Source organism: Chamaea fasciata, unplaced genomic scaffold, assembly GCF_029207755.1.
Source record: "Chamaea fasciata isolate MVZ Bird 193981 ecotype frontalis unplaced genomic scaffold, bChaFas1.0.hap1 SCAF_23, whole genome shotgun sequence".
Classification (NCBI taxonomy): domain Eukaryota; kingdom Metazoa; phylum Chordata; class Aves; order Passeriformes; family Sylviidae; genus Chamaea; species Chamaea fasciata.
This window is the reverse complement of record NW_027094108.1, coordinates 2625178-2648184: the sequence shown is the minus strand read 5'-3', so window position 1 is coordinate 2648184 and position 23007 is coordinate 2625178. Positions and strand designations below refer to the sequence as shown.

The following is a 23007-nucleotide window of genomic DNA, read 5'->3' as shown; positions in this document are numbered from 1 at the left end:
GGGTCCTTCACAGACACCAAGAGGGTTCCCTCGTGGCCACCAATATGGTTCCCTTGTGGCCACCGAGGCACGGTCCGCATGGCCACCAAGGTAGAGCCCTCATGGCCACCGAGATGGTTCCCTCACGGCCACCAAGATGGTTCCCTCACGGTCACCGGGACGGTTCCCTCACGGCCACCGAGATGGTTCCCTTACAGCCACCGAGACAGTTCCCTCACGGCCACCGAGATGGTTCCCTCACGGCCACCGAGATGGTTCCCTCACGGCCACCGAGACGGTTCCCTCACGGCCACCGGGACAGTTCCCTCACGGCCACCGAGACGGTTCCCTCACGGCCACCAAGATGGTTCCCTCACAGCCACCGAGATGGTTCCCTCACGGCCACCGGGACGGTTCCCTCACGGCCACCGAGATGATTCCCTCATGGCCACCAAGATGATTCCCTCATGGCCACCGAGATGGTTCCCTCACGGCCACCGGGACGGTTCCCTCACGGCCACCAAGATGGTTCCCTCACGGCCACCGAGACGGTTCCCTCACGGCCACCGAGACGGTTCCCTCACGGCCACCGAGATGGTTCCCTCACGGCCACCGAGATGGTTCCCTCACGGCCACCAGGACAGTTCCCTCACGGCCACCAAGAAGGTTCCCTCACGGCCACCAAGATGGTTCCCTCACGGCCACCGGGACAGTTCCCTCACGGCCACCGAGATGGTTCCCTCACGGCCACCGAGATGGTTCCCTCACGGCCACCAGGACGGTTCCCTCACGGCCACCGGGACGGTTCCCTCACGGCCACCAAGATGGTTCCCTCACGGCCACCAAGAAGGTTCCCTCACGGCCACCAAGATGGTTCCCTCACGGCCACTCAGGCCGTTCCCTCACGGTCCCTGGTCTCCAGACTCGCCATCCTCATGGTGCCCCGGCAGGGGTCCCCGCAGGACGCCAAAGCGAAAGCGAGAGAAGGCATGGAGGAAAAGGACGGGAAGGGAAGGGGAATTGGAAGCCGCCGGGCTGTGCAGCTCGGATTCCCTCAGCGCTTCCAGCCCTCCCGGCCGGGCACAGCGGGGAAGGATTTGGCAGGGAGAGAACTATGCCCAAAGTCCATCAAATACCTCCAACTGTGCCAAAGCAGCCCCTCGAAGGCTGAGATACCCCTGAGATCCCAGCAAACCAACCCCTCAAATCCTGTCAAACCCCTCAAAACCTGACAAACCCTTCAAACCCTGACAAAATCCTCAAATCGTGTCAAACCCCTCAAAACCTGACAAACCCCTCAAATTATGTTAAACCCCTCAAAACCTGACAAACTCTTCAAAGCCTGACAAACCCCTCAAATTATGTCAAACCCCTCAAAGCCTGACAGACCCCTTGAATCCTGGCAAGCCAACCCTTCAAAACCTGTCACAAACCCACCCCTCAAAACCTGGCAAACCAAGCCCCCAAATCCTGTCAAAAAAACAACCCCTCAAATCCTGGTAGAAGCCCCTCTAAACCTGGCATAAACCAACCCCTCAAAACTCGGCTTAGGGGGCTACATTTGTGAAGAAATAGCGTGGAAGGAGGACTCAGGTTCCGAGCAGTTGCTGCTCAGGTGAGGGGTTTGGGGACAGGAGGGGCAGTGACTGAGGAAATGCTCAGTAGGATTCTGTAGGAATCCGTGTGACAGGAGCATTCCTTGAGGTTCAGGGTGACTCACACGGTAGGATCCATGAGAATATGCACAGTAAACATGAATGGGAGCTCCTTGAGCTTTACGAAAAACCCATTTCTTCGGAATGACATCAGCCTTTCTCAGGGGTGCAAGCAGCTGCACATCCTTCGGATAGAGAGACCCACACAGGAGTTGCACACAAATGCATTTTATTGCTCTCTACACACACAGAGACGCATACACAGTATGCAGGTGAGCCATAGGGCAGTCCCAGCATCGGGAGAAACATCATCCACCCAGGAATTCAACCACACAATACAGATAAAAATCATTATTATAATGAAAATGCTAAAAAAGCATAGCTTACACCCAAAATGTATAACATTGACAAATCAAGCCTGTTACCTACTACTTTTCTTTAACATAAAGCAATAACATACTCCTTTTCTAAATTGAAAAAAGCATCAAATAGTAGAAATATTCCACATAGTTTCCTAACTCCTGGTCATCCCTCACACTGTATATACAGGACTATGAAAGGGCCATGGGGGAGAAATCCGAACCAAAACCAAACCCGTTTTTGATGCTGCACAACCGATAAGCAAACAGAGGGAAATACTTTAACCATGTGCGCACGAACCAAAGGGAATAAATTTATCCTCCAGAGTGACTGAGCCAACCAGAGTTGTCAGTCAAGCCAGAGCAGAGCTGATGGCTCTTACTGGGAATATTAGAGAAATTCTCCTACAGCAATTCCTGTCCATCACAACTGTAACATTTACAAACACCCTCCTTCATTCTGAAGACGTTGCCCCTGCCTGGGCAGCACTGCACCAGTGCCTACACAGCTTCAACACTAAACAGAACACCTCGACTTTTGCCAGAGGATCCCAAAAAAAGTCAAAAGCATGGCATTCTCTCATACATAAATAAAACACGGGGGGAAATAAAATTCCCTACAGGAGAGAGGATCAGAGCTGGACTATCAGATGCAGTCAGATCCTTCCTCTGGACTGTCACAGGTCTGTGCAGTGAGGACTCCCCCAACTACCAGGGCCTCCAGAGAGGGATGCTGTCCTTTGGAGACACTTGTTTCAGGGCACCGGCGTTCCCAGGGGAGAAGGAGACCTCCGGAGCAGCTGACTGGCTCTTCTGGAAGTGGCTTAAAAGTTTGGTCTGTGTTTCAGTTCGGACTTTGTGGAGAGAGAGGAAATAGAAAGCTTCTTGCAAACACCTGGAATAGCCCTCTCTGAAGTCAAACTGGGAGCTTTTATGGAAGGACACTGCAGCTAGAGAAGGGAAGAAAAGAGGGAGAGGAAGAAAGAATAGTTTAGAACAGCTGTTCATGGCTTGATAGTCATACAACAGTCACAGATTTGAGGTAAAATGGAGACTGAAAGAAAACTCAATACTTACTCTTCATCTGCAGCTGGCTCTGCTGCTTCAGGTAGCTGACAGTCATCTCCAGGATGTCGGCTTTCTCCAGCTTGGAGTTGGGCTGGTGCCTCTGGAACTCCTTCTCCAGGAGCAGTTTCAGCTGCTCGATGCTGCTGTTAATCCGGTCCCGGCGCATTTTCTCCACCACTGGCTTCCTCAGCTGTAAAAAGCAAAGGGAAAGAGACCTGTTATTAAAGGATCCTCTCCCTGACACTCCGCAGGGCTGTTTGTTGCCCATCACCGCTCCTAAACAGAGTGAGGCAAGGTCTCAGCTGATGTAAACTGCTCAGCTACGCCTGCACTTACTTTGTTTTTCTCCTTTGGTGTGAGCAGGTTGTCGGGCTCCAAGAAAACGGCGCTGGGAGCCATCTGTCCTGAGCAGAGAGGTCTTGGAGTGGAATCCAGGAGAAACGTGTAGCTGGAAGCTGCCTGTGCCCGATATTTATACAGTCCGAGCTCCGGGCGAGTGTGTGGGTCTGCGGCTCGGTGGCGTTTCCCACACTCGCCAGCCAATCCGGACCATGGGCAGCACAATGGGAGAAGCAGCTATTCTTGCATGCTCCAGTGGCAGTGAATAGCCCGCGGATAATGACCTTCTCCCAGATGAGCAGGTGGGGAGTGTGCGCTCCCTGAAAGGCTGGGATCAGAGTTACGTGTCAGGAGCTGGGAAAGAGCTGCCCTTCAACGGGAAAGGCTGCTGACTAATGCCGCGGATCAATAGCATTCCAGGGGCAGCCCGGGGTTCACATGCGGGAGGAGGAAGGAGGAAGGAGGAGGAGGAGGAGGAGGAGGTCAGCTGCCGATGGCGGGAATGCTGCTCCCGGGAGCGCGCCCAGGCACACGCTGCAGCAGGCACAAGGCACACGCCAGCAGCTCCTGGCGACCAGAAATTCCTCACATCCATTAACCTGCCTTCCACGGTGAGCCACCTGTGGTTCTGCCACAGGTGACTGCCACCAGCTTTGCCCATAGGAAGCAGAAAATGGCTTTCCCTCTTTGGGTCACTGCAAATAAAAACAGTTAATTTTAAGTACACACAATTATTGAAAACATTTTCTGGTTTGATCTTTGTTCCCTTCCTGCAGTACCTTATGCAGCCCTTTAGAAAACTCTCAGGCCAAGGCATAAGTTTCTGTTTCCAAATACCTGCAAGACAAATACTTGTGGAGAAGGGTCTTAGGATTGTTTTGGAATCAGTTCAGTATCATATGCTGCCTCTTATTTCCTTTCCAAAACACATTTTACACTAATATTTTCATTTGGTCTATAAGCAAACGAAACCTGAGTGCAGAAGAGATTTATATCCTCATAAACTTTTTAGAAATCAAATTCCTGGTTCATCATTATTCTCCCCTGGGCCAGTTGCTGTGTTTGATGCGCAGCCTGTGCTCAGAAGGTGCCTGCAGCTGGGAGAGCTGACAGTCTCTGATAGAAACACAGCCCGGGATTCCTGCTGGAAAACTTGAACCAGATCTGCCAGCAATTTATCCATCAAGTAATGTCAGGGCTTATGTTTGTGGAGCTTTTACTGTAGTGAATAAATACTGGTTGTATTCACATTAATATATGTGTAGGTGTGTTCACCTTTACATTGAAGAGTGTGTGTGGTCACACTCGGCCTTTAATGCGAACACACACACCCCCAGAGCAAAAGGACACATTTCTCTCTCACTCTGCAGCTCATTATTGGTGCACCAGGTAAGGCTTCAATGACCTCTTCCAGGCTCTGCTTTTCCATCCCTATTGTGCTGCCCTGAATGGGCTCCCTTCTCTCGGCACAGAGCAGCAGCTGTTGAGCTCCGGGTCTTTTATGTCAAGTTGTGGGAAAGCTTTTGTGACACTGTTTCACATGTTCTCCTCAAAGCCTGTGGATTATCTCTGAGCCCATGTAATGCCACCTCTGAAACCAATCTTGCCCTCTGCGCATCTCTCTCGGGGAGATTCCCTGAAACAGAAACTCCGGAGCTGGGACTCGTTTCTCCAGCTCATTAATTGAGCACATGAAGAAGAAAAGTGCCGGTCCTGTGATGGGCAGGGCAGTTTTGCTAGAGACAATTGCTGTTTCCTTCTTGCTGCTTTCCTCTGATTCTCCACTCAACACTCAGATAAAAACTACATTAATTCCATGGGAACAGTCATGCCAACCTCACCCTCCTTGCTCTTGGGACTGGTTGTGCACTGGCACAGTCAAGGGGTCAGTGCTCAGAATTTCCTCTCCACCAGCATCCAAACTTACCCAGAGCCTGCACCTGAGGAGGCTGAATGCAAAATAATCTTCTGTGGCATTCCACTTTGGTTGGAGAGGCTGGAAGACCGACATACTTACACTGGGTGTGATAATAAGAATTACAATATTCAGTATATTATTGGGAGGTGAACATAGCAAAATGTCTCCTGGGTGGGAAATCCATCGAGGTTCCTACATCCTCACTCTGTGTCACACACAAATTCTAAAGAATTGGAAATAAAAACGTATTATAACAGCTTTTTATTTTCTCTTTGGTTGCACAAGCTCTGAGGGGGGAAAATAACCAATTACTGACCGACTTGGAAGACTTACTCAAATTAGATGATCAATTACCCAAAACAGATGCTCTTTGACTGGAAGTCCTAAAGAAAGTAGTAACAAAAAAATCATCCCTATTATAAAGTTTGCAGAGCCTTTGGACTTTACACTGAGAAGGATCAGTTTGGAACTACACATCTCCTACTCCAAACACACACCAACTACTGGACAGAAAGTTCATTAGGATCCCAAAATACTGGATCTGGATGTTTGAAACAGGGCATCAACAACAGCCTTGCCCCAGAATCCCTGCCAGATGTTAGCCCTTTAGAAAGCCTTAAGGATGGTGCTGCTTTCCCAAGCCTGGAGAGATGCTCCCTGCTCCCCTCGCAGTCCATGCTGCCCAGATGGCCTTTGGGGAGCAGGGTTTCCCACTGAACACAAAGCAGAGCCAAGCACCGTTGCTAATGTGGTTTGTAGTCGGGCACACTTCCTTTGTGACAGGAGGGAATGTAGTTAAGGAATGGTGTGGGAAACTCTGGAGCACACAAACTTCCACAGCCGTATGTTAGTGAGTCATTCAGAAAGGGGAGCAGGGGCAGACATGAACTGGGAACAGGAAAGACAGCAAAATGTGGGATATTTATTATATTTAGTTACTGTCAAGTCCTGCAGAGCATCCTGAGGTGGAAAATAAAATGGGTCCAGTCCCAAGGCCCTTACTGGGATCCCCACTGAGGCCAGTGGAGAATTTGGACTCCAAGATTTGCTCTGCAGATTTCACACCTCAGGAGCTATTTCCTGATCTCTGCAAACTTGTAAATACAAACCACCTCCACGCCTACCTCAGAATTCATCAAAACCTAATCAAAATTTGAATCTTCTCCTGCCAAACACCAAGATGAGAATTGGGTCTGTTGTTTCCCATTTCTTTCCTCCGCCTGGTATTGCTGGTATAAAACCTGACTGAGTTTTCTTAAAAGCCAGGCTCAGCTCCCATAGCTCCACATGGGTCATACAAAGTTTTCACTATAGCCTCATGGTCCACAGGATTTGCTGCATTTCCTGGGACATATTGAACAGATTGGGGAGTTAAAGAGGCAAACAGGATGTGGCTCAGAATTCTCAGTGCAATCTAACCCACCTCTGCCACCTCCAGTGGGACAATTGGCTTTGACTTGACTGCTGGATGAGCAAGATTCTGCTCTGCAGCTCCTTTCCCTGTCATTTCCTCCCAGCCCTTCCCTGCTTTTCCTCCTAAGCCTTCCCTGGATTTCCTCTCTGTCCTTCCCTGTCCTGCTGCTTGCCTGGTGCAATTTCTGTCTCCCTGCACAGCTTCCTTCCCTTTTTTTTCCCCTTTTTCCTCGTGGTTTGCTTTCCCTCCATGCAGGTTTAATAATCAGATTTTTCGATCTGTCACTCCTTTCCCCCCTGCCTGTCACAGGCAGATGTGGTTTGAGGACAGGGGTGTCTCAGAGCCCCGCAGCCATGGTGAGTGTGGAGTTCCCTCCAGTTTCCCACACCGCTCTCCCATTCAGGGCATTCAGGCGCAGGATAAAGGAAGTGTGCCATGCTACAAGCTGAATTAGAAATGGTGTTTGACTTCCCTTTGTACTCCTCAGAAACCTTGCTCTGGGCAGACCATCTGCATAGCCCTCACCGTGGAGAAAACCATTGATCAAGGCCTGTCAGCCCAGCTGGGGGAACTTGGGAAAGTAATTCCTTGTGCCACTTCAGTTCTTTAGGGCTTAACATCTGGCTGGAGGGGGAGGCGACAGTTGATGGTTTAACAGTCTTGCTTCCTTTCAAGTTTGGGATGCTGTTTTGATCCCAGATAAGCCTTTCTGAAATCCTGATTTTAATAACATGGAAAGCATCCAGAAGAGTAGGAATAATGCACTGGCTTTGCATTTTCAAAGTGCTTTACAAATACCAGCTAATGAATTCTCAGCGACCTCCTCCGTGGGTGAGGGTGTATTATTAGCAATGTTTTACAAAGGCGGGAAAATGAGGCTGAGAGGAGAAAACCAAGATTTCAAGATTTCAAACAGCCTACAGGTCGCAGGCTTCTGTGGCCAAGAGGTTGTTTGAGACATCTGGTTTGCAAAAATGCTCAGCACCCACTTTTGTTTTAATTAGCTTTGGCATCTCTGAATGGGGCCAGCTCCCGTGCTTGTGAGAGGACTTGGATTTCTAGGCTGGACCACACTCACAGCCGTGCACCACCCAGATAAGCAGATACCAGTGTTCTCCTTTTCCCCTAAAGTTCAGCAGTGGGGTTTGAACATGTTATTTAGTATAATTTTTCTAAGCCCATGAAACAGATGGAAAGGAAGGTAAACTCAAATCCCCAATTAGGAAAATACTTATTGTTGTGTTCAACAGAAAAGAACTCCATCTCTCCAGAAAGTAAACTGAGTTTTCATTTGCTTATTCTTACTTCTGTAGACATGCAGCTGTGCTTAGTCCCTGGGCAAGTCTGTCTGTCAGCACCATGGAATTCTGCTCAGCTGCTTCCCAGCAGGGATGGTTATCCTGGGACTGGGGCTCCTCAGGGAGGGGATGTAGTGTGCCCTGAATTACATGGACTCCTAAGGGAATATGAGGAATCTGACAACGTGCCGTGCCCTGTGGATGGAGTCGAGGGCACCCAACCCTGCCCATGGCCTGGCAGCTCTTGTGTGTTCCCCTATCCCAGTCCTTTGCCTGGCTCAGGACCAGGTTATCCACCTTCTGAAAAAGCCTTCTTGCTTTCATCAGACACCATCTCTTCATTCTGCTGCCAGCTGAGCATGGCAAAGATGTTTCCAAAACCCACATGCCTGGCAGGGCAGGACGTCACAGGAGCCTTGGGACACTTTCCCCAGGTACACATCCACTGTGCTGGTAGTGACTGACAGCTGCCAGGCACAAGAAAATGGGTTCCAGTGGGACCTTACACCCCAAAACTCACCTCAAAACCTGAGCTCGAGGGAAGGGGAGCAATCCATTGGGGCATAAGGGAGAGTCAGCTTCAGGTTATAGACTTGTTCCCAAGGCAGGGACAATCAAACAAGGCTCAGGGGACACCCAGGAAGCCTGTGGCTCTTATCTCCCACCACGGCCCTCGCTGGCCTCTGAGTGATTAAATATCTGCCCCATGCAGATGGGATTAATTGCTACTCCTGTCAGGGGAGAGGTGCCTGCTCTCCTGTCTGGCACGGACACACCATTCTGCTCTCATTAATGACAGTAAGTGGTTGCTGGGGCCAGACTTCAGAAGCCACATTCCCTATTCCCAACCTGCTCTGCAGAAATAACCTCTCTGCAGGATACCTGCTCCCTGCCAAAAGCTTGGCAGCACTGTTTGCTGAGTCTTGTGACTTTTATCAGGAGACTCATAATACTTAGGACCTTCAGCAGGAATTCACTTCCAAGCCTCATAATTCTAGGTATAGAGAAAATTAATTCTATCAATCCAAGGTCCAAATGCTCAGTAAAAGAAAAAAAAAATCCACCCAAATGCTTTTATTTTTGTTGGAAACATCAGATTGTTTTTGTTAGACCTCTGTGATGTTCAGCCTGTTTCTTGGTTCCTCAAAGCCCAAATTTCGACATTTGAAAGGCTGGCAGCACTGCCAGACCTGCAGAGGTGCAGAGCCCATTGTCAGAGCTGAATGCCACCATCTCCCAAAAAACCCACCCAAAACCAAACAGTGACAGAAGTGCCTGAACCCAGCACCTTCTGTTTGCTGCCCCCACTGCATTGTCAGTGACAGGCTATTCCCTTCCTTAGCCAGGGCATGGGAGGGGATCGATGGGGAGTTCCAGAGGACTTCCAGGGAGCTCCCACCGAATTTAGCACTGTCTGGGGTGCTTGGGAGAGACCTCAAACCCAGCTGGCAGCACGTGGGAGATCCCTCAGCCCCATGGCAGAGATGGGGAACAGCAGCGTTTCCAAAATCCCTGGTAACTCAGCACTGTGCGCCCTGAGCCCCGGGAAGGAGCAGAAGGACAGGATACATCGCGTGGTTGTTTTGCGGGGTTGTTTTATCCGGGTTTGGAAGGAGGAGGGTGGTAAACACGGAACATGGTGGCTCCCGCCAAGCCTGCTCCCAGGGCAATGTGTTCCTTTGAGACATAATTGATTCCTGCCATCAGGCACCAGCCTGCTCTCCCCCAGGGTCAGCGCTTTCCCACATCCAACCCCATTATCCCACAGACCATGCCTTTTGTACAACACACTCCAGCTATTCATGTGCAAAGCAGCTGTAATCCCCAGACCTTTCAGAGTCAATATACCAGGAAATAATAAATCCCTCTTGTGCACTCTTGAATATGCCGAGAGGTGACTTGTGGGAATTTCAGCCGGGCAGAAAAATAATAAATTCTCCTTAATTTTTAATTATTTGTGAAACTCACTGTAGAAGGACTATGTCATTGGGGCATGACTACTTGGGGGCCACCACACAAGCAGCTATAGAAATTGCTTTTGCCTCTAACAACCCTAAAAATGCAGATCAAGTTGTTTCAGATGTTTCTTAATGATCAAAGGCCACTTTCCTTCATTCATGCACCTGGGAATGGCAGTATATTAAACATTCTGGATCTGAAGAAAAACTAATTAAAAAAGGTTAAATCTGTGAAGAATGTACTTTACAGTATTAAGACCCCTTTTTGAGTGGGTTCTGATGTCTCAAGGAGGCAAGATAAGGCCATGTTAATGACATTTAATGGAATATTTCATACAACAGTTCTAATAACAACATAACCTTTTCCCCTGGAAGAGGCAGATTTCCCTTGACTCCCACTCCATTGGTTCACATGCAGAGTTATGATTCCCCTGTGGGAACAGAAGCCAGTCCTGAATAACAAGTTCTACATGGTTATTTCTTTATATATTGCCTTCCAGCCAAACAATTTTTATACTGTTTTCTCTGTAGAATGTCATGTCACTGAAAGACCCTGAGCAGAGCATGATAAACAGGACTAGGGTTAGGGTTGGGGTTAGGGGCAGGGTTCTTCATCTGAGACACCAAAGAATACAGTGGCTCTTCAATTAAGAAATGTCAGAGGAACATTAGGGGTCACCTCAAACAGGTAGATCCTTGTCTTTTCACACCTTGGCCAAGAACCTCCGGGGAAGAAGTTGTGAGAACATGAGGGTGATGAAGGGATGTGCTGACACTGCAGGGATTTGCAGTGCTGAGATCTGTGAATCTTAAGCATTAGATCAGGTCCACCCAGCAGTGAAGTACAGACCCAGTAGTTTACCAGGGTTCATCCTTTTGAATCATATTCAAAGATAATATTTCCCACTCAGGTGTGTCTGCCTGGAACCCTTGGCAGTGTTATCGCTGCTGCGTCCCACTGTGGTGCTGCCACCAGCACATTCCCCGTTAAACTGAGATCAGAGCTGGTTTGATCCTGACCTCCCTCCATTTCCCTGGGTAAAAAAAAACCTTTCCCAGCACTGCTCCCAAGAGACAGGGAGAAAAGAAATCCCTCTGCAAGACAGGGAGAAGAGGATCTCTCAGCACCCCCAGCACTGCTGCTCCTCCACTCTGCTCCCTGAGGTGTCCCCAGGTGATGCCAGAAAAGCACAAGGGCCACATGAGCCCCCTCCCTGCCTCTCACCACAGGCACAGGTCAGCCCCCAGTTCCAAGAGGGCTCTGTGGAAGAGCTCAGCACCACTCTCCCATTTCCCAGAAGAGCAAACTGAGGCACAGTAGAACAAACCAGAGCCCCAGGATAGCCTGAGATGCAGCTAGTTCAGCATCCCTGCAGCCACCCCTGCACGAACCAGTGTCCCTGCCCCTTGTCACCCCTTTCTCCCCATGCACACGCATCCCGCATCCCAGAGAAGCCCCTGGATGGTGAAATGTGCCCATTTCAGCCTTCCTGGGTGAAAAAGCCACAGAGTTCACGGTGCCCCAACAGAAGCACAGCTCCACAAAGGGGTTATTAGCGCCAGGCTGTGTGGGTTTGGATTTCTCTGCCTTTCCCATACTCTTCCCCCATTGATAACATTTCTTGCTGGGACAATAGAAGTGTGCCTTGCAACTACTCCCGACATTAGTGACGGTGCTTGAGCCTGAATGATTTAAAGGGAAAGAATCCAACTCCCAAAAGACCATCTGGCTATCAGTTCTAATACAGCAATAAAGGTCAGGGCTTCTCAGGAGTTGGGAAAAAGATGGGTTTTGACACTGAAGAGTCTTCAACCAGCTTGGTCCATGCCTACCTGTCAGCTCCTGGCTGCAAGGTCTGCCAGCATGGCTCCCCTGCTAGGAAAAGGATAACCCGGGATACCAGCTCCTGGAGGAAGGCCAGCCAGAGAACACAGGAAAAGAGGCGACACCTCATTAAAGCTGGCAGAAGCTGGGACATGGTGTCTGAGCTGTGCCTTATTTTGTATCATAATCCTTTGACTGCTTCAAAGTGTTCATGAGATGTCTTGTCTCCTGGCTTTCCCACAACGAAGGGAATAAAGGGCTCCAAGGACAACATCTGCCCTTCACAAAGAGCTGAGTCCATTCAGGCCGCTACAATGAGTCCCACGTCGCTGCCTATTGCAGTGACACCTCCCTCCTTCCTGTCAACTGCCCATTACCCTCGGGCTTCTTCGCAGCATTTCCAAGCAAGAAATTCTTCGGCTTTCTTACCTCACTGCACACTTCCCTGCTCCCTTGCCATGCCCAGATGCTGGGAGGAGGAGCACACCTCTGCCTGGGGCACCCCAGCCTGGACCCACACATGGCGGGATGCAGCACGGCTTTCCCCAGGTTGCTTCTGGGTTATTTTTGGTGCTGCCTCAAGGGCTGTACCCAAGCAGATATTTTACTCACAACACAAAATCAGAACTGACCTCCAGTGCCCTCACATCTTCGTTCTTTTTCTTGCCTTTATCATAAGATGAATGGTTGCTTAATGCATCCCAGTGTTTCCATGCAGATACAAGCAACCAGCACATTTTCCAGATAAAAACATGGAGTGGGGATGACATGCTGAGGGTTACACAGCGAGGCAGGTACACGGTGTCTGAGATCTGACATTCAGGACACTCGCCGGGGCCAGGCTGCAGCGAGGCCAGCTCAGAAAGAACCAAGCACACCTGAAACCTCAGCAAGAAGCAAAACCAACCTCCTTGCTGAGGGCCAAAGATGGGCCTCGGCTGCTAAATCCCATTCATGGCCCACCTCTCGTTCCCCAAGATTTCCCAGGATTCTGGGTTGAGCCTCATGCTATCCTTTGGCCCATCTTAACCATCATTCCTGGAAATGGAAGAGATAGATGAGAAAAAGGAAACGCAAGAGCTACAGGGGTGACTCTGCATGGCCCAGCTCTGCTGGGAGGTGTGGGCTGCCCTTACTGGGGATATCGGGAACAGTGGTGCAATGGGCTCACAGACCCTGGTGTGTTATGGGGAAGAGATAAAGTGGGGTTACAATTCTCTAGTTATTCTCACTGTTGATCCAACAACCATTTAGAAATGTCCAGCCAAGAAACCCGTGGTCACACTTCGGGTCACCCACTAAACTGCAATGATTGGATGGACACACACACACAGAGGGAGCTCCCCCAGGCTCTGGGAAAGGGCAGAGATATCCCTGGGGCTGTTGATTTGAGCCCTAGCAGGGCTGCCCTCCCTTTCCCACCTTCCCCCAAAAGCGTGCCTCCTCCACGCCACGACTGTGCCTGGCACATGCGTGGCCTCAGGAATGCCATTGATCCCAGCCCAACCAGCTGGAGGGTCGGTGCTTTCCCAGCTCCCCACGCCGCACACTCCACCAGCAGCGTGGGCAGAAGGTTATTCTCCCCGGGGCATTGGCAATCAATGTACCATGCACTAATGGATGCTTCCTCTATTGTCCCGCTGCGGGCCTGGATTGGCTGCGGGGCTGTGGGAAACACCGGCGATCCCGACACTCACGTATCTGCCCCGGCTCCCCGGGTATAAATAGAGGCAGTTGGGAGCTGCCAAAGCATCGCCTCACGCTCGGCACAGCAGCTGGCTGGGGTCTGTGCCCAGGGCTGAGCGCTTGGAATGGCTCCCAGCAATGCTCTCATGGTCCACATGGAGGAGAAGCTGCTGCCAAAGGAAAAGAATAAAGTAAGGAGAGCCCCGGGAGGGGATTGGAAAGGCTGGCCTGCCCCTAGCAAATAAATATAACATGGGAGGAGAGGGGGAAGTGGTCTGGGGTAAAGCAAATATGTTAAAGAGAGAGAAGGGGGATTATATAGATTTTTTTTGAAGTTAAAATGAGTGGGGAATGGGTAGACAGCATCACACAGCTCTCCTGCCAAAAAAAGAGCAGCTTTGAACGTGGGTATATCAGGGCATCAGAGGGGAATTTGGGTCAGGTCTCACAAAATCCCTAACGATCTGCTCCCTCTCTCACAGCTGAGGAAGCCGGTGGTGGAGAAAATGCGCCGGGACCGGATTAACAGCAGCATCGAGCAGCTGAAACTGCTCCTGGAGAAGGAGTTCCAGAGGCACCAGCCCAACTCCAAGCTGGAGAAAGCCGACATCCTGGAAGTGGCTGTCAGCTACCTGAAGCAGCAGAGCCAGCTGCAGGACCAAAAAAGTGAGTGCAGGGCAGGTATTGCACAGCTGGACTTGCTCCCAGGGCTGTGCCCTCCCAGACACCCGAGACAAGCAGAGGCTGAAGCATCCCAGCCCCAGTCACATGAAAGTCACTGCACAAATCATCACTGCCCCATGTTTTGGTCATGATTTTAACCCTCTGCATTTGCTTCTCTTTCTCTTTCAGCATTCATCCACAAGAATCCAGAGCAGGACTTTAACAGCGGGTACCTGCGGTGCCTCAAGGAAGCGATGCACTTTCTGTCCTACTACGAGCCCAAGAAGGAGACCCAGGTCCAGCTCATCAAGCACTTCTGCAAGGCTCAGCTGGGTGCAGACACCTCGTACTCTCCAGCTCTGCGTGGCTCCCCCCTGTCTCCCTGCGTGTTTCCCAGAAAACAGCCTGCCCAGAAAAGTGTGGCTGCTGCTCCGACCATCTGGAGACCCTGGTAGACCTGCTGAGCTTTATTCCCACGTTTTGCTACAAAAAAAAAACCCAAAAAAACTAGAGGGACCTGTGGTTTATTAGTTCCTCTTTGAAGTAGGAAACATTGCTTTCCAAAAGTGGGAGGAGGGGGTGGTTATTGTTTTTCTGTCACCAGAAATAAGGGTCGCTGGGTGGTTTCCCTTCATAGTGAAGGACTGTGGGTATATCTTGCAGCAAATTTGTTGCTTTTATTGCTGGCTCCTGGCCAAAGACAAGATCAAGTTCTGTGGTGATTTAGAGAGCAAATGCCCTTTGGTTTCCATCACAGGCTGCTGAGCCTGTGGCTGTCAGTGGAAATCTTTCTGCTGACTGCCTGGGTCACAGGTTCAAGTGCTCCATTGTCTCTAGATAATGTATTGACCTTCCTCAAGAAGGAGCCCTTCAGAGAATGTATTTTGTATCATAAAGAGAGGATTGAGCCTTTCCCTTTTGAGTGAAAGATGTTATTAAGAAATGCTGATTCTTCTGAAGCTCCTCTGCTATTTTTAGTATCCTTCTTACAGAAAGTTGTGATGATCACAGAGAGCTCTAGGGACAATTCTCTTCATGTCACTTTGTGCTGCTCTCATTTGAGGGATAATTGGTGCCTTTTGTAAAGGAAATACCTCTGCTATACCTTAAGGAAAAGGGGGAGGAAGGGAGGCAATAAGTACTTTATAATCATCCACTGAGCATGCTAAGGAGCTTAAAAAGCTTTTATAAAGTTGTGATGTATTCATCCTGTGTGATGTTCAACTTCACTGTACAATACAATAAAAATGGTTTTAGACATTAATGCTTTGCTTTGCAATGATTAAAAGAGCTGACACTGCTGGACTGGGTGCATGCAGACTCTCCTGCGGTGGGGAAACCATCAGGAGGTATCAGTTCTGAGCCCTTCACTCCAATACATGAAACATATCTGTGAAATCCCTTTGGCAGAACAGGATCTCAGATCCTGTACGGAAGCAACCTCTGGAAAAATCATCAAAAATCAAAATGGAAGTGAAATTGAAGTGAGGTGCTGAGAAGTGTCAACCTTTCAGATTTAACAGCAATCTATTCAGCCTCCAACAAACCACTCATTCCACAGCCACTTCATTTCCTCCACTGATTTTTCCACCAAGCTGAGATCAGCCTTGTGATTTCTGCCTGTTTGGGAGGGAGTATTGTGCAAATTTCCCAATAACTTCCAAAGAGTTTGCCACCAGCTTGGGGATCTGTGAAACTACCTGCAATGAGGTGAACTAATTTTTGCTGTCTTAATTTCATGACGCTAATTCTGTTAGGCTCCCTTTACTGAAGTGAAATTAGCCCACATATGGCTAAAAGATAGAAGAGATTGAGGAAGCATTTCCTCTCCTAAATTCTAAATAGATAGAAGAGATTAAGGAAGCATTTCCTCTCCTAAATTATTTCCTTTTATTTTACCTACTCTTCAAAATAAATCTGCACAAATAATCAGTTCACAAAACTACTCTCTAACCACAGTAATTCACTGATTTGGGTTTATGACAGGGAGTGTTCTCTTTCTTCCGGAGATACAGGAACAGCACGAAACACATTTGGTCAACAATTTTCCTTAGATTCCCTGGGAGAGGTGCCCTTGAAAAGCTGCGTTTTAAGCACACAGGGTTTGCTCTCAAACAAAAGGAAACACTGAATACCTGTTCCTGACAAAAGCACGGAGCAACCTGAGATCTGCTCAGCTGACAGATCAAACTGCATCCCACACTGAACCTGCCCAGTCCTCGTTTGGTTTGTGGTGAAATACTCTGTTAGCCACACAGAAAGGCCCCAAAAGCCAAACAGCCGTGTCAGGGATGTGCTGCTCTGCCTCATTTTGGGCCATGGATCATTCTGGCTCTTACTTGTGCACAGGTTGGTTGAGTGCTCTTCATCTCTCTGCCAGTGCAGCACAAGGGGGGTTTGGTACAGGTCTCTACCAGTGCTCCAGATTTATTCCTCCTAATGAACTGCTAAATAATTCACAAGAGATATTTTTAGGTTTTATGGTTGCTTAGAGAGCTTGAAGAAGTCACTTCAACCTCGCTGTGCTCAACTTGTCCTTGTCAATTAACACAGGCTTCTGAATCCCAGCAAAACTCCAGCTGTTGTCCATGCCTGTGGGGTTTTAAATCAAACCTAATTAGGGCGGTTTGGGGGAGTTCAGGCTCAGCTGGAGTGCCATGTGCCCCAAAGCCCACCCCAGCTTGACGTGCACCGCTGGGAGCAGAGCCACACGTGGCACAGGACAGGCTGCTGCTCTTCTGTTCTCAGTGGGGTGGGATTCCACTCAAGGAAACCACCTTTGAGGGTCACAGCTGGCAGCACCTCTGCAGGGCGTGTAAGAAAGAGTGTGAGGGGGAGAAACAGTGAACGCCTCCCTGGGCAGTGGGAAGGGACCAAACCCCACCGGAAAAGCTGCTTTTTGTGGTCCAAGCACACCCTGGTGCAAGTGCTCCCCTTCTGCTTCTGCTTTTCATCAAGCACCCCTCCGGGCTTTAATTTACCAATTACCCCGGAGCTAAAAGCCAGACCTCCGGCCTGCCCGGCCCCCGCACAGCAAAGGTTATGTTTACAATTTATTAATTATTATCACTTCTCATAATTGAACGGAAAGCTGCTTATGGCTCCTGCGGCCCCTGGGGTGAGTCTCCCCTGCTCCCAACACATTCCCACCCTTAGGGAAGATGTTGTTTATTATGCTGATCCCACAGCTCAGGAATACTCTCCTGACAAAGCCCCTATTAACCTCAGAGTGTGGGCCTGAGTTTCTCGGAGTTTCCCACACTTTCTTCCCTATTTAGGGCATTCAGAGGCCCACAAAGGAAGCGTGCCTCACAACAGCCCACATTAGTGACGCTTTTTGGCTCCGCATTGTGACGACCAGCAATTCCTGTCCCGATGGACCATCTGGAGAGCTATTTTCCCAAGGAGCACATTGATCGATCAGTATTATGCGAAGGCCCTTTTAAAACTTGGGAACGTTATGCTCTTTGACACTAAATAGGTGTCTCAAGAGGGGTTGTCAGAAAGATTTTAAACCATTTAAGGAAGGCACAGGGAAGGAAAAAAAAACATTAAAAATCGTAATTATTTCTTTAAAAATGCCATCAATGGCATCTGGGAGACAGGCTGGCATGAATGTAGGAAATGGTCTAAAATAAAAGTGCTCTAAAATTGGTGCAAGCCGTGGAGTTGTGTGCTGGAAGCACAGCCACAGAGGTACAGGGCACTGCTTCTTAAATCTGTGTGACACAGACAAGGAAATTCTGGGTTTCCGCGCTCTGTGCTGATAGTCCACCCTCCTCCAGACCTGTTGCTTCATTGCAGCGCACTGAGCTCCCCTCCATGGAAAATTATGGATCGGGTGGGCTGAGAAAGCTGCCAACTGGAATTACAAGCAGCAGCGGCTTTTGTGCAAACTGTTTGTGGAGTAAATCTACACCTGGGCTGAAACCACCACCCGTAAACCAGGGGCAGAAAGGCCCAGTAGCAATTCCTCAGGGTGGAGGACATCCAGCTGTTCTGATTTATGGATTGTCATGGACACCAACCTATATTGACAGTCTTGGGGTGGCTGGATCCCTTCCTGGATCCCCTGTGGTTGTTCCTCAACTCACAGCAGTCCCACAGGTTCCCACCACAGCTCAGGGTCACCGGGGAGCAGCTCCAGTTGGAGATGATGAACCAGGGAGAAGCCAGGGCTCCTGCCTGGCATTGCAGAGCTGTAAGGACAGACAGGGACAGCCCCTGGCACGGTGTGATTTTAGAAAGAGCATCTTCATGATGCAACTCAGGATTTGATGGGGTTTACAGAGGAGCAGCCTCTGCCCACAGCATCTCCAGATCCCACACCCTCCTCCAAGCAAAGGGAATTATTGAGTCCCGTTGTTCAGTCAACTCCATGTTTGGCAATTTTGGGGATTTGTCTCTTTTAATCCTTCGTTCCCAAACCAGGGAAAATCGTATCTCTGAGCCTCAGACAGCCCAACTTCCTGGCTCTGCAGCAACAGTCCAGTCCAGGGCACAAACTCCTCCCAAGGACATGGAGCGCAGGGACGAGGATTTGGAGCACAAACACGTTTCAGGGGGACAAACTGCTGCACTAACAGCGGGATTTTTAAAAAAGACCAAACTGAGCAAACTAATTACAGACTTTTAACAAAGACTAAATGGACTTCCTACAGTAGAGGATGATTCTTCCATACTGAAATCCTTGCAGGAACTGCATTCTGCACTCCATAAGGAATATACTGTAGGGACAGCCAAGTCTAGACAATTTATTATTCACAACCATCAGCTGGGAAATGCTGTTGCCATTAAGCTTTCAGGTCTTAATAACCAAACCAACCAGAGGGAATATTTGCTTCTCTCAGCCCGCAGCAGCACACAGAGGGCGGACGAGGCAGGCACGGGGGAATGGAAGATTTGCGATCCCTTTCCAAGGGAAGGGAGTTTGGGAGCAGAGGGCTGTTGGCAGCGGGGCAGGGTGCCTGGTTCACCATTCCCATCAGATGGTGCGAGCCCGCAGCTCCCAGGATTTCCCGTTCACGGTGTTAAACTGCCGACAAAAGAAGTGTGCCTGGGAGGGTCCCGGGGAGAGCCCACGCCCGCGGCACCATCTGCCCGGCCCTTCAAGGAAGGGATCAGCCTTTAATCAGTGGGAGCTGGTTTAGCCCTTTGGAGGCCGGGGCATTGTGCTGCGGGCAGCGTGGCATTATTTAAAAACCGCTCATTTCATATTTCCAGGGCTGAAAATTGGGTCAGAGCTTCCCTCCCCTCTCCCCGTGGCTGCAGCCGCCGCCAGCATCCTCCTTCCCATACGGTGCGTGGCAGGACCTGCTGTCCCTTCATCCCATGTCATCCCGGGAGGGATCCAGAAAATCCCGTGCTTCACTTCCCTCTGCAGTAACAGCACAGGCACATGCGGCCAGGGATAGCCCCAGCTCCAAGGAATACTGCAGATTACAAGCTGACAAAATAATTCAGAGAGCTGATTTTGAATGGGGCTCATGGTCAGTGCTCAGTTACAGTTTTTGACAACCCTCAAGAATTAAAATTGTTGTACCCTAAGTGATCCATCTAAACATAAACTGTCTTTGGGCTGGGAAGGGAATACACCTTGCTTATAGAAATCCACGAGGATCCAGGCAGTAGAAAAGGCTTTAAAATCTTTAGGTTAATAAAGGGTTACAGGATCATCTTTTGCAGAATTACATCCTTTTATTCACCAGCCTTCTGTGTGCTGGGACACTTTGCTATTCAGGTATCCACAGACACAGGTTTGGGCCTGAGAGGGATGCTGAGGGCAGGAGGAACTGGCTGCCTGCAGCTGACAGGTAAATGAGAGGTTTCCTGTCTGATTTTGAAAGGGAGACACAAGAAATAAGCAAGGTTTTCATCAATGTTGTAGTTGTAAGAAACAACTGCATGAGGCCTCCCATGCCTGACTGACAGATCCTAAACATGACTGAGTTTGTACTGGGCTGTGCTGGGAGGGGGCAGCAGACCTGAGCTGGCAGCTTAAAACAGCCTGGGGGGGGGGAAAAAAATATTGCTACAAGGCAGCTCCAATCCAGGGTCTTGTCTGGTCTCTTCCCCTTCATTACCTGTGGCACAGAAGTGAGAAATCCCAAGACTGAGTGAAGTCACAGGAGGGCCTCACACCTGTGGTACATCCTGCAAAGGAAATAATCTAGCAAAATAATACGCAAGAATTGACTTTTCACTCCCTCTCAGTTGTCTGTAAACGGGAAATATATTTAGGTGGAGACTCAGGAACAGTGAGGCATTTGCAAAGTGGCATGAAATTAAACAGGACGTGTTTGGGAAAGACATCACAATCATTACATGTCACGGGCTGCCATAGGAAAGCCCAGATTACCCAAACAAAAGCAAGGAAGAGCTCTGGGTATAACTTACAGAGGGACTTTAAACAATAGAGAAGAAAATATTTCAAGCTAACTGTTTGAAGGGCTCTTCCCTCGATTTTAGCCTCTCGTTGCCTGAAAATTATCTGGTACTGTATTCATCTAAGCACGGTTTAATGTCAATGAAAGGGTTTAGCCCCTCTAATTCTGCATCTTTCCCTTTTCAACCTCTCTTTGGGGCGCAGAGCATTATCTCTTCCTGGGATCAGTCTTCTGTGCTTAATTTCAACACAGCCTGGGAAAAGGCGGCACATTGAGATGTTGACGTTCCCAACATCAGGCAGAAGCTGGATGATAATGACGGCGAACGCTTTCCCACGTTCCCTGCCCAGCGCCGCGATGCCAAACCCTATTGTGTCCCACACTCCCCAGCCCACCTGCTCCTTTGGGAGCGGGGTATTATCCCCAGGCAATTCACAGTCAATTTGCCATGCTGTAATGGATGCTTTCCCATTGTCCCGGGCACGCATGGATTGGCTGGCGACTGTGGGAAACTCCGAGTCGCTCCGGACCCAGACTTTTGTATGCGGCCCCTGCGTATAAATAGGGCAGATCCCAGCTCCCTTCTCCACTCCGAGCTGAAAGCAGCCTTTGGGATAACGGTGCTCTCTCCCTGGACATCCCATGGCCCGGAGAGAAGCGCAGGGTGAGTATCTATCTGCTGGAGAGCCGGGGAAGGGTCGCACCCTTTGGGGTGTTGAGAGATGGGGAGGGAAAGCCTCGCTGCTCACCTTCCCTTCTTTCCCTTCTGTGTTACAGCCCCGGAAACTCCGCATGGGATTTACAGCAGCTGGAACTGCTCCTGGAAAAGGGATTTCCGAGGCACCAGCTCAACTCCGAGCTGGGAAAAGGCGAAATCCTGGGGGGATGGCTGTGAGCGACCCGGGACAGGGGCGAGGTGAGTGCTCCCCATCACATCCCCCGTGCCTCTCACTGCCTTTTCCTTTGGGAAAAACTCCAGCCGGCGCCTCCCCGTGTAACACTTTTCTCCTCTCCTGCCCTTTCAGCTTTTGCAGCCCCTGCCGAGCGCCCGCAGCAGGATGATCCTGTCGGGCAGCGCCCCAGGGCGGCTCTGCAATTCCCGTCCCTCCGGTCCACGGGCGCAGGAGCGCGGGGGAAGCCGAGCTGCCACTCCCGGAGGTCACGGGTGGCACCTGGGGACTCTGCTTGTTCCTCCGCACCCACCTGCAGCCACCAGCCTCCTGCGACACCAGCAGCACCGAAGCGATTCCAAAGCTTCCGGAGGCACCGGCAGTTCACGATTCCGTGATTTTTGGACGTTTCCCGTGTTCCAGAGGAGACCATGACTTGCTGTACAAGTCGCCCCCACTCCTCTCATGAGTAGGGAAGAATGTTTCCCCTTTGCAGGTCATTGCTCTGCTTGGATGTGAGCTCCCCTTCTCCCGGAAGGACTGCAACCATTCCCACCGCGTGGAGAGAAAGTTGTTCTGAGGGGATGTGAGCTGTATCCTCCTGCTGGGAGGGCTGGAGGGGCCGTTCGGAGCCGAACGATGCGTGTTCTTAACCTCTGCGAGGTTGTCCATGTAGCTCTGCTGGGAAAGCTGTAACCCCTGGGACGGCCAGAATTCCCAAAAGTGTCCCTTTGACTCCTCGGGGTCCCACGGCATCCACACCTGGGATGCCCCGGGGTCCCACCGGACACATTTGGGAATTTGGCCTTCCCACGGTGCCATGAGGGGTTCTATAATATTTATAGTCTGTATTGAGCACGCTCTGAGAATGGTTAAACCATATCCCAAACTATGTAGAGGAAATTCCTCGGGATGTCTTGCTCACGAGCCAGGGCTGTTTGTGAGGTTCAGGATGCGTGTGTGCCTTTTGTGAAGGCAGGAGCTCGTTTTTATGTCCTTATAGGACTGAAAGTTACGGCTGTGCTGTCGATTATAAAAGAAATATTTATCGAAGTCTTTCATGAAAGGCGGGTGTATAAATTATATTTACTTTTGGGTACCCTTTTGCCAAGGGGAAAATGGGAATTTGTTACTGTCCTTGGAGGATGTTTTGATGTGTTCTGTGCAAGCTGCACCAATGTATGACCTGTGCCAGAATTATCTTGAACATCAGAAGTTGCAGAAACTTTTAACGGTCAAAAATAAATAAAAATCTGTTTAATCAATCCAAAGTTATTCCTTTTTTTTAAAATAGTTTTTACAGCTGGTTTCCCTGTGGTCAACGGACATGAGACAGATTTCAGTGAAAGCAGAGATATTCAGACTTGACACTGAATTTCCCCACCGGTTCTGTGTCCATCGGGACCCCCTGCAATGCTGTTTTCCATAGCTCGGGAATATCAAACCCCAGCTCTCTCAATGTGAGACAAAAATAACAGCACGCCCCAGCAGCCAATTCTCTGGGAATTCAGAGCCAAGAAAGGTCACTGCAAGGGTGAAAAAAAAAATCATGGGATGGTTTGGTTGGGA

The 23007-nt window shown here is 49.8% G+C and overlaps 2 protein-coding genes and 1 long non-coding RNA gene across 3 annotated transcripts; 2 read left to right on the top strand and 1 right to left on the bottom strand.

The window, feature by feature from the left end:
* Window positions 1–1893: 1893 nt before the first annotated feature.
* On the bottom strand, window positions 1894–3491 carry LOC136300540 (transcription factor HES-5-like). The gene is made up of 3 exons (XM_066203012.1): window positions 3398–3491; window positions 3071–3251; window positions 1894–2943 (listed from the first exon to the last, which is right to left on the bottom strand). The coding sequence occupies exons 1-3, from the start codon at window positions 3458–3460 to the stop codon at window positions 2702–2704; spliced, it is 486 nt and encodes a 161-aa protein (XP_066059109.1). The 5' UTR covers window positions 3461–3491; the 3' UTR covers window positions 1894–2701.
* Window positions 3492–13588: 10097 nt separating this feature from the next.
* On the top strand, window positions 13589–15413 carry HES5 (hes family bHLH transcription factor 5). The gene is made up of 3 exons (XM_066203017.1): window positions 13589–13690; window positions 13982–14165; window positions 14352–15413. Exons 1-3 carry the CDS (start codon window positions 13625–13627, stop codon window positions 14615–14617), a joined length of 516 nt encoding a protein of 171 aa, XP_066059114.1. The 5' UTR covers window positions 13589–13624; the 3' UTR covers window positions 14618–15413.
* Window positions 15414–21145: 5732 nt separating this feature from the next.
* On the top strand, window positions 21146–22670 carry LOC136300575 (uncharacterized). Its single transcript, XR_010723703.1, has 3 exons — window positions 21146–21212; window positions 21326–21464; window positions 21574–22670. It is a non-coding gene; the product is annotated as an uncharacterized lncRNA (long non-coding RNA).
* Window positions 22671–23007: the final 337 nt, after the last annotated feature.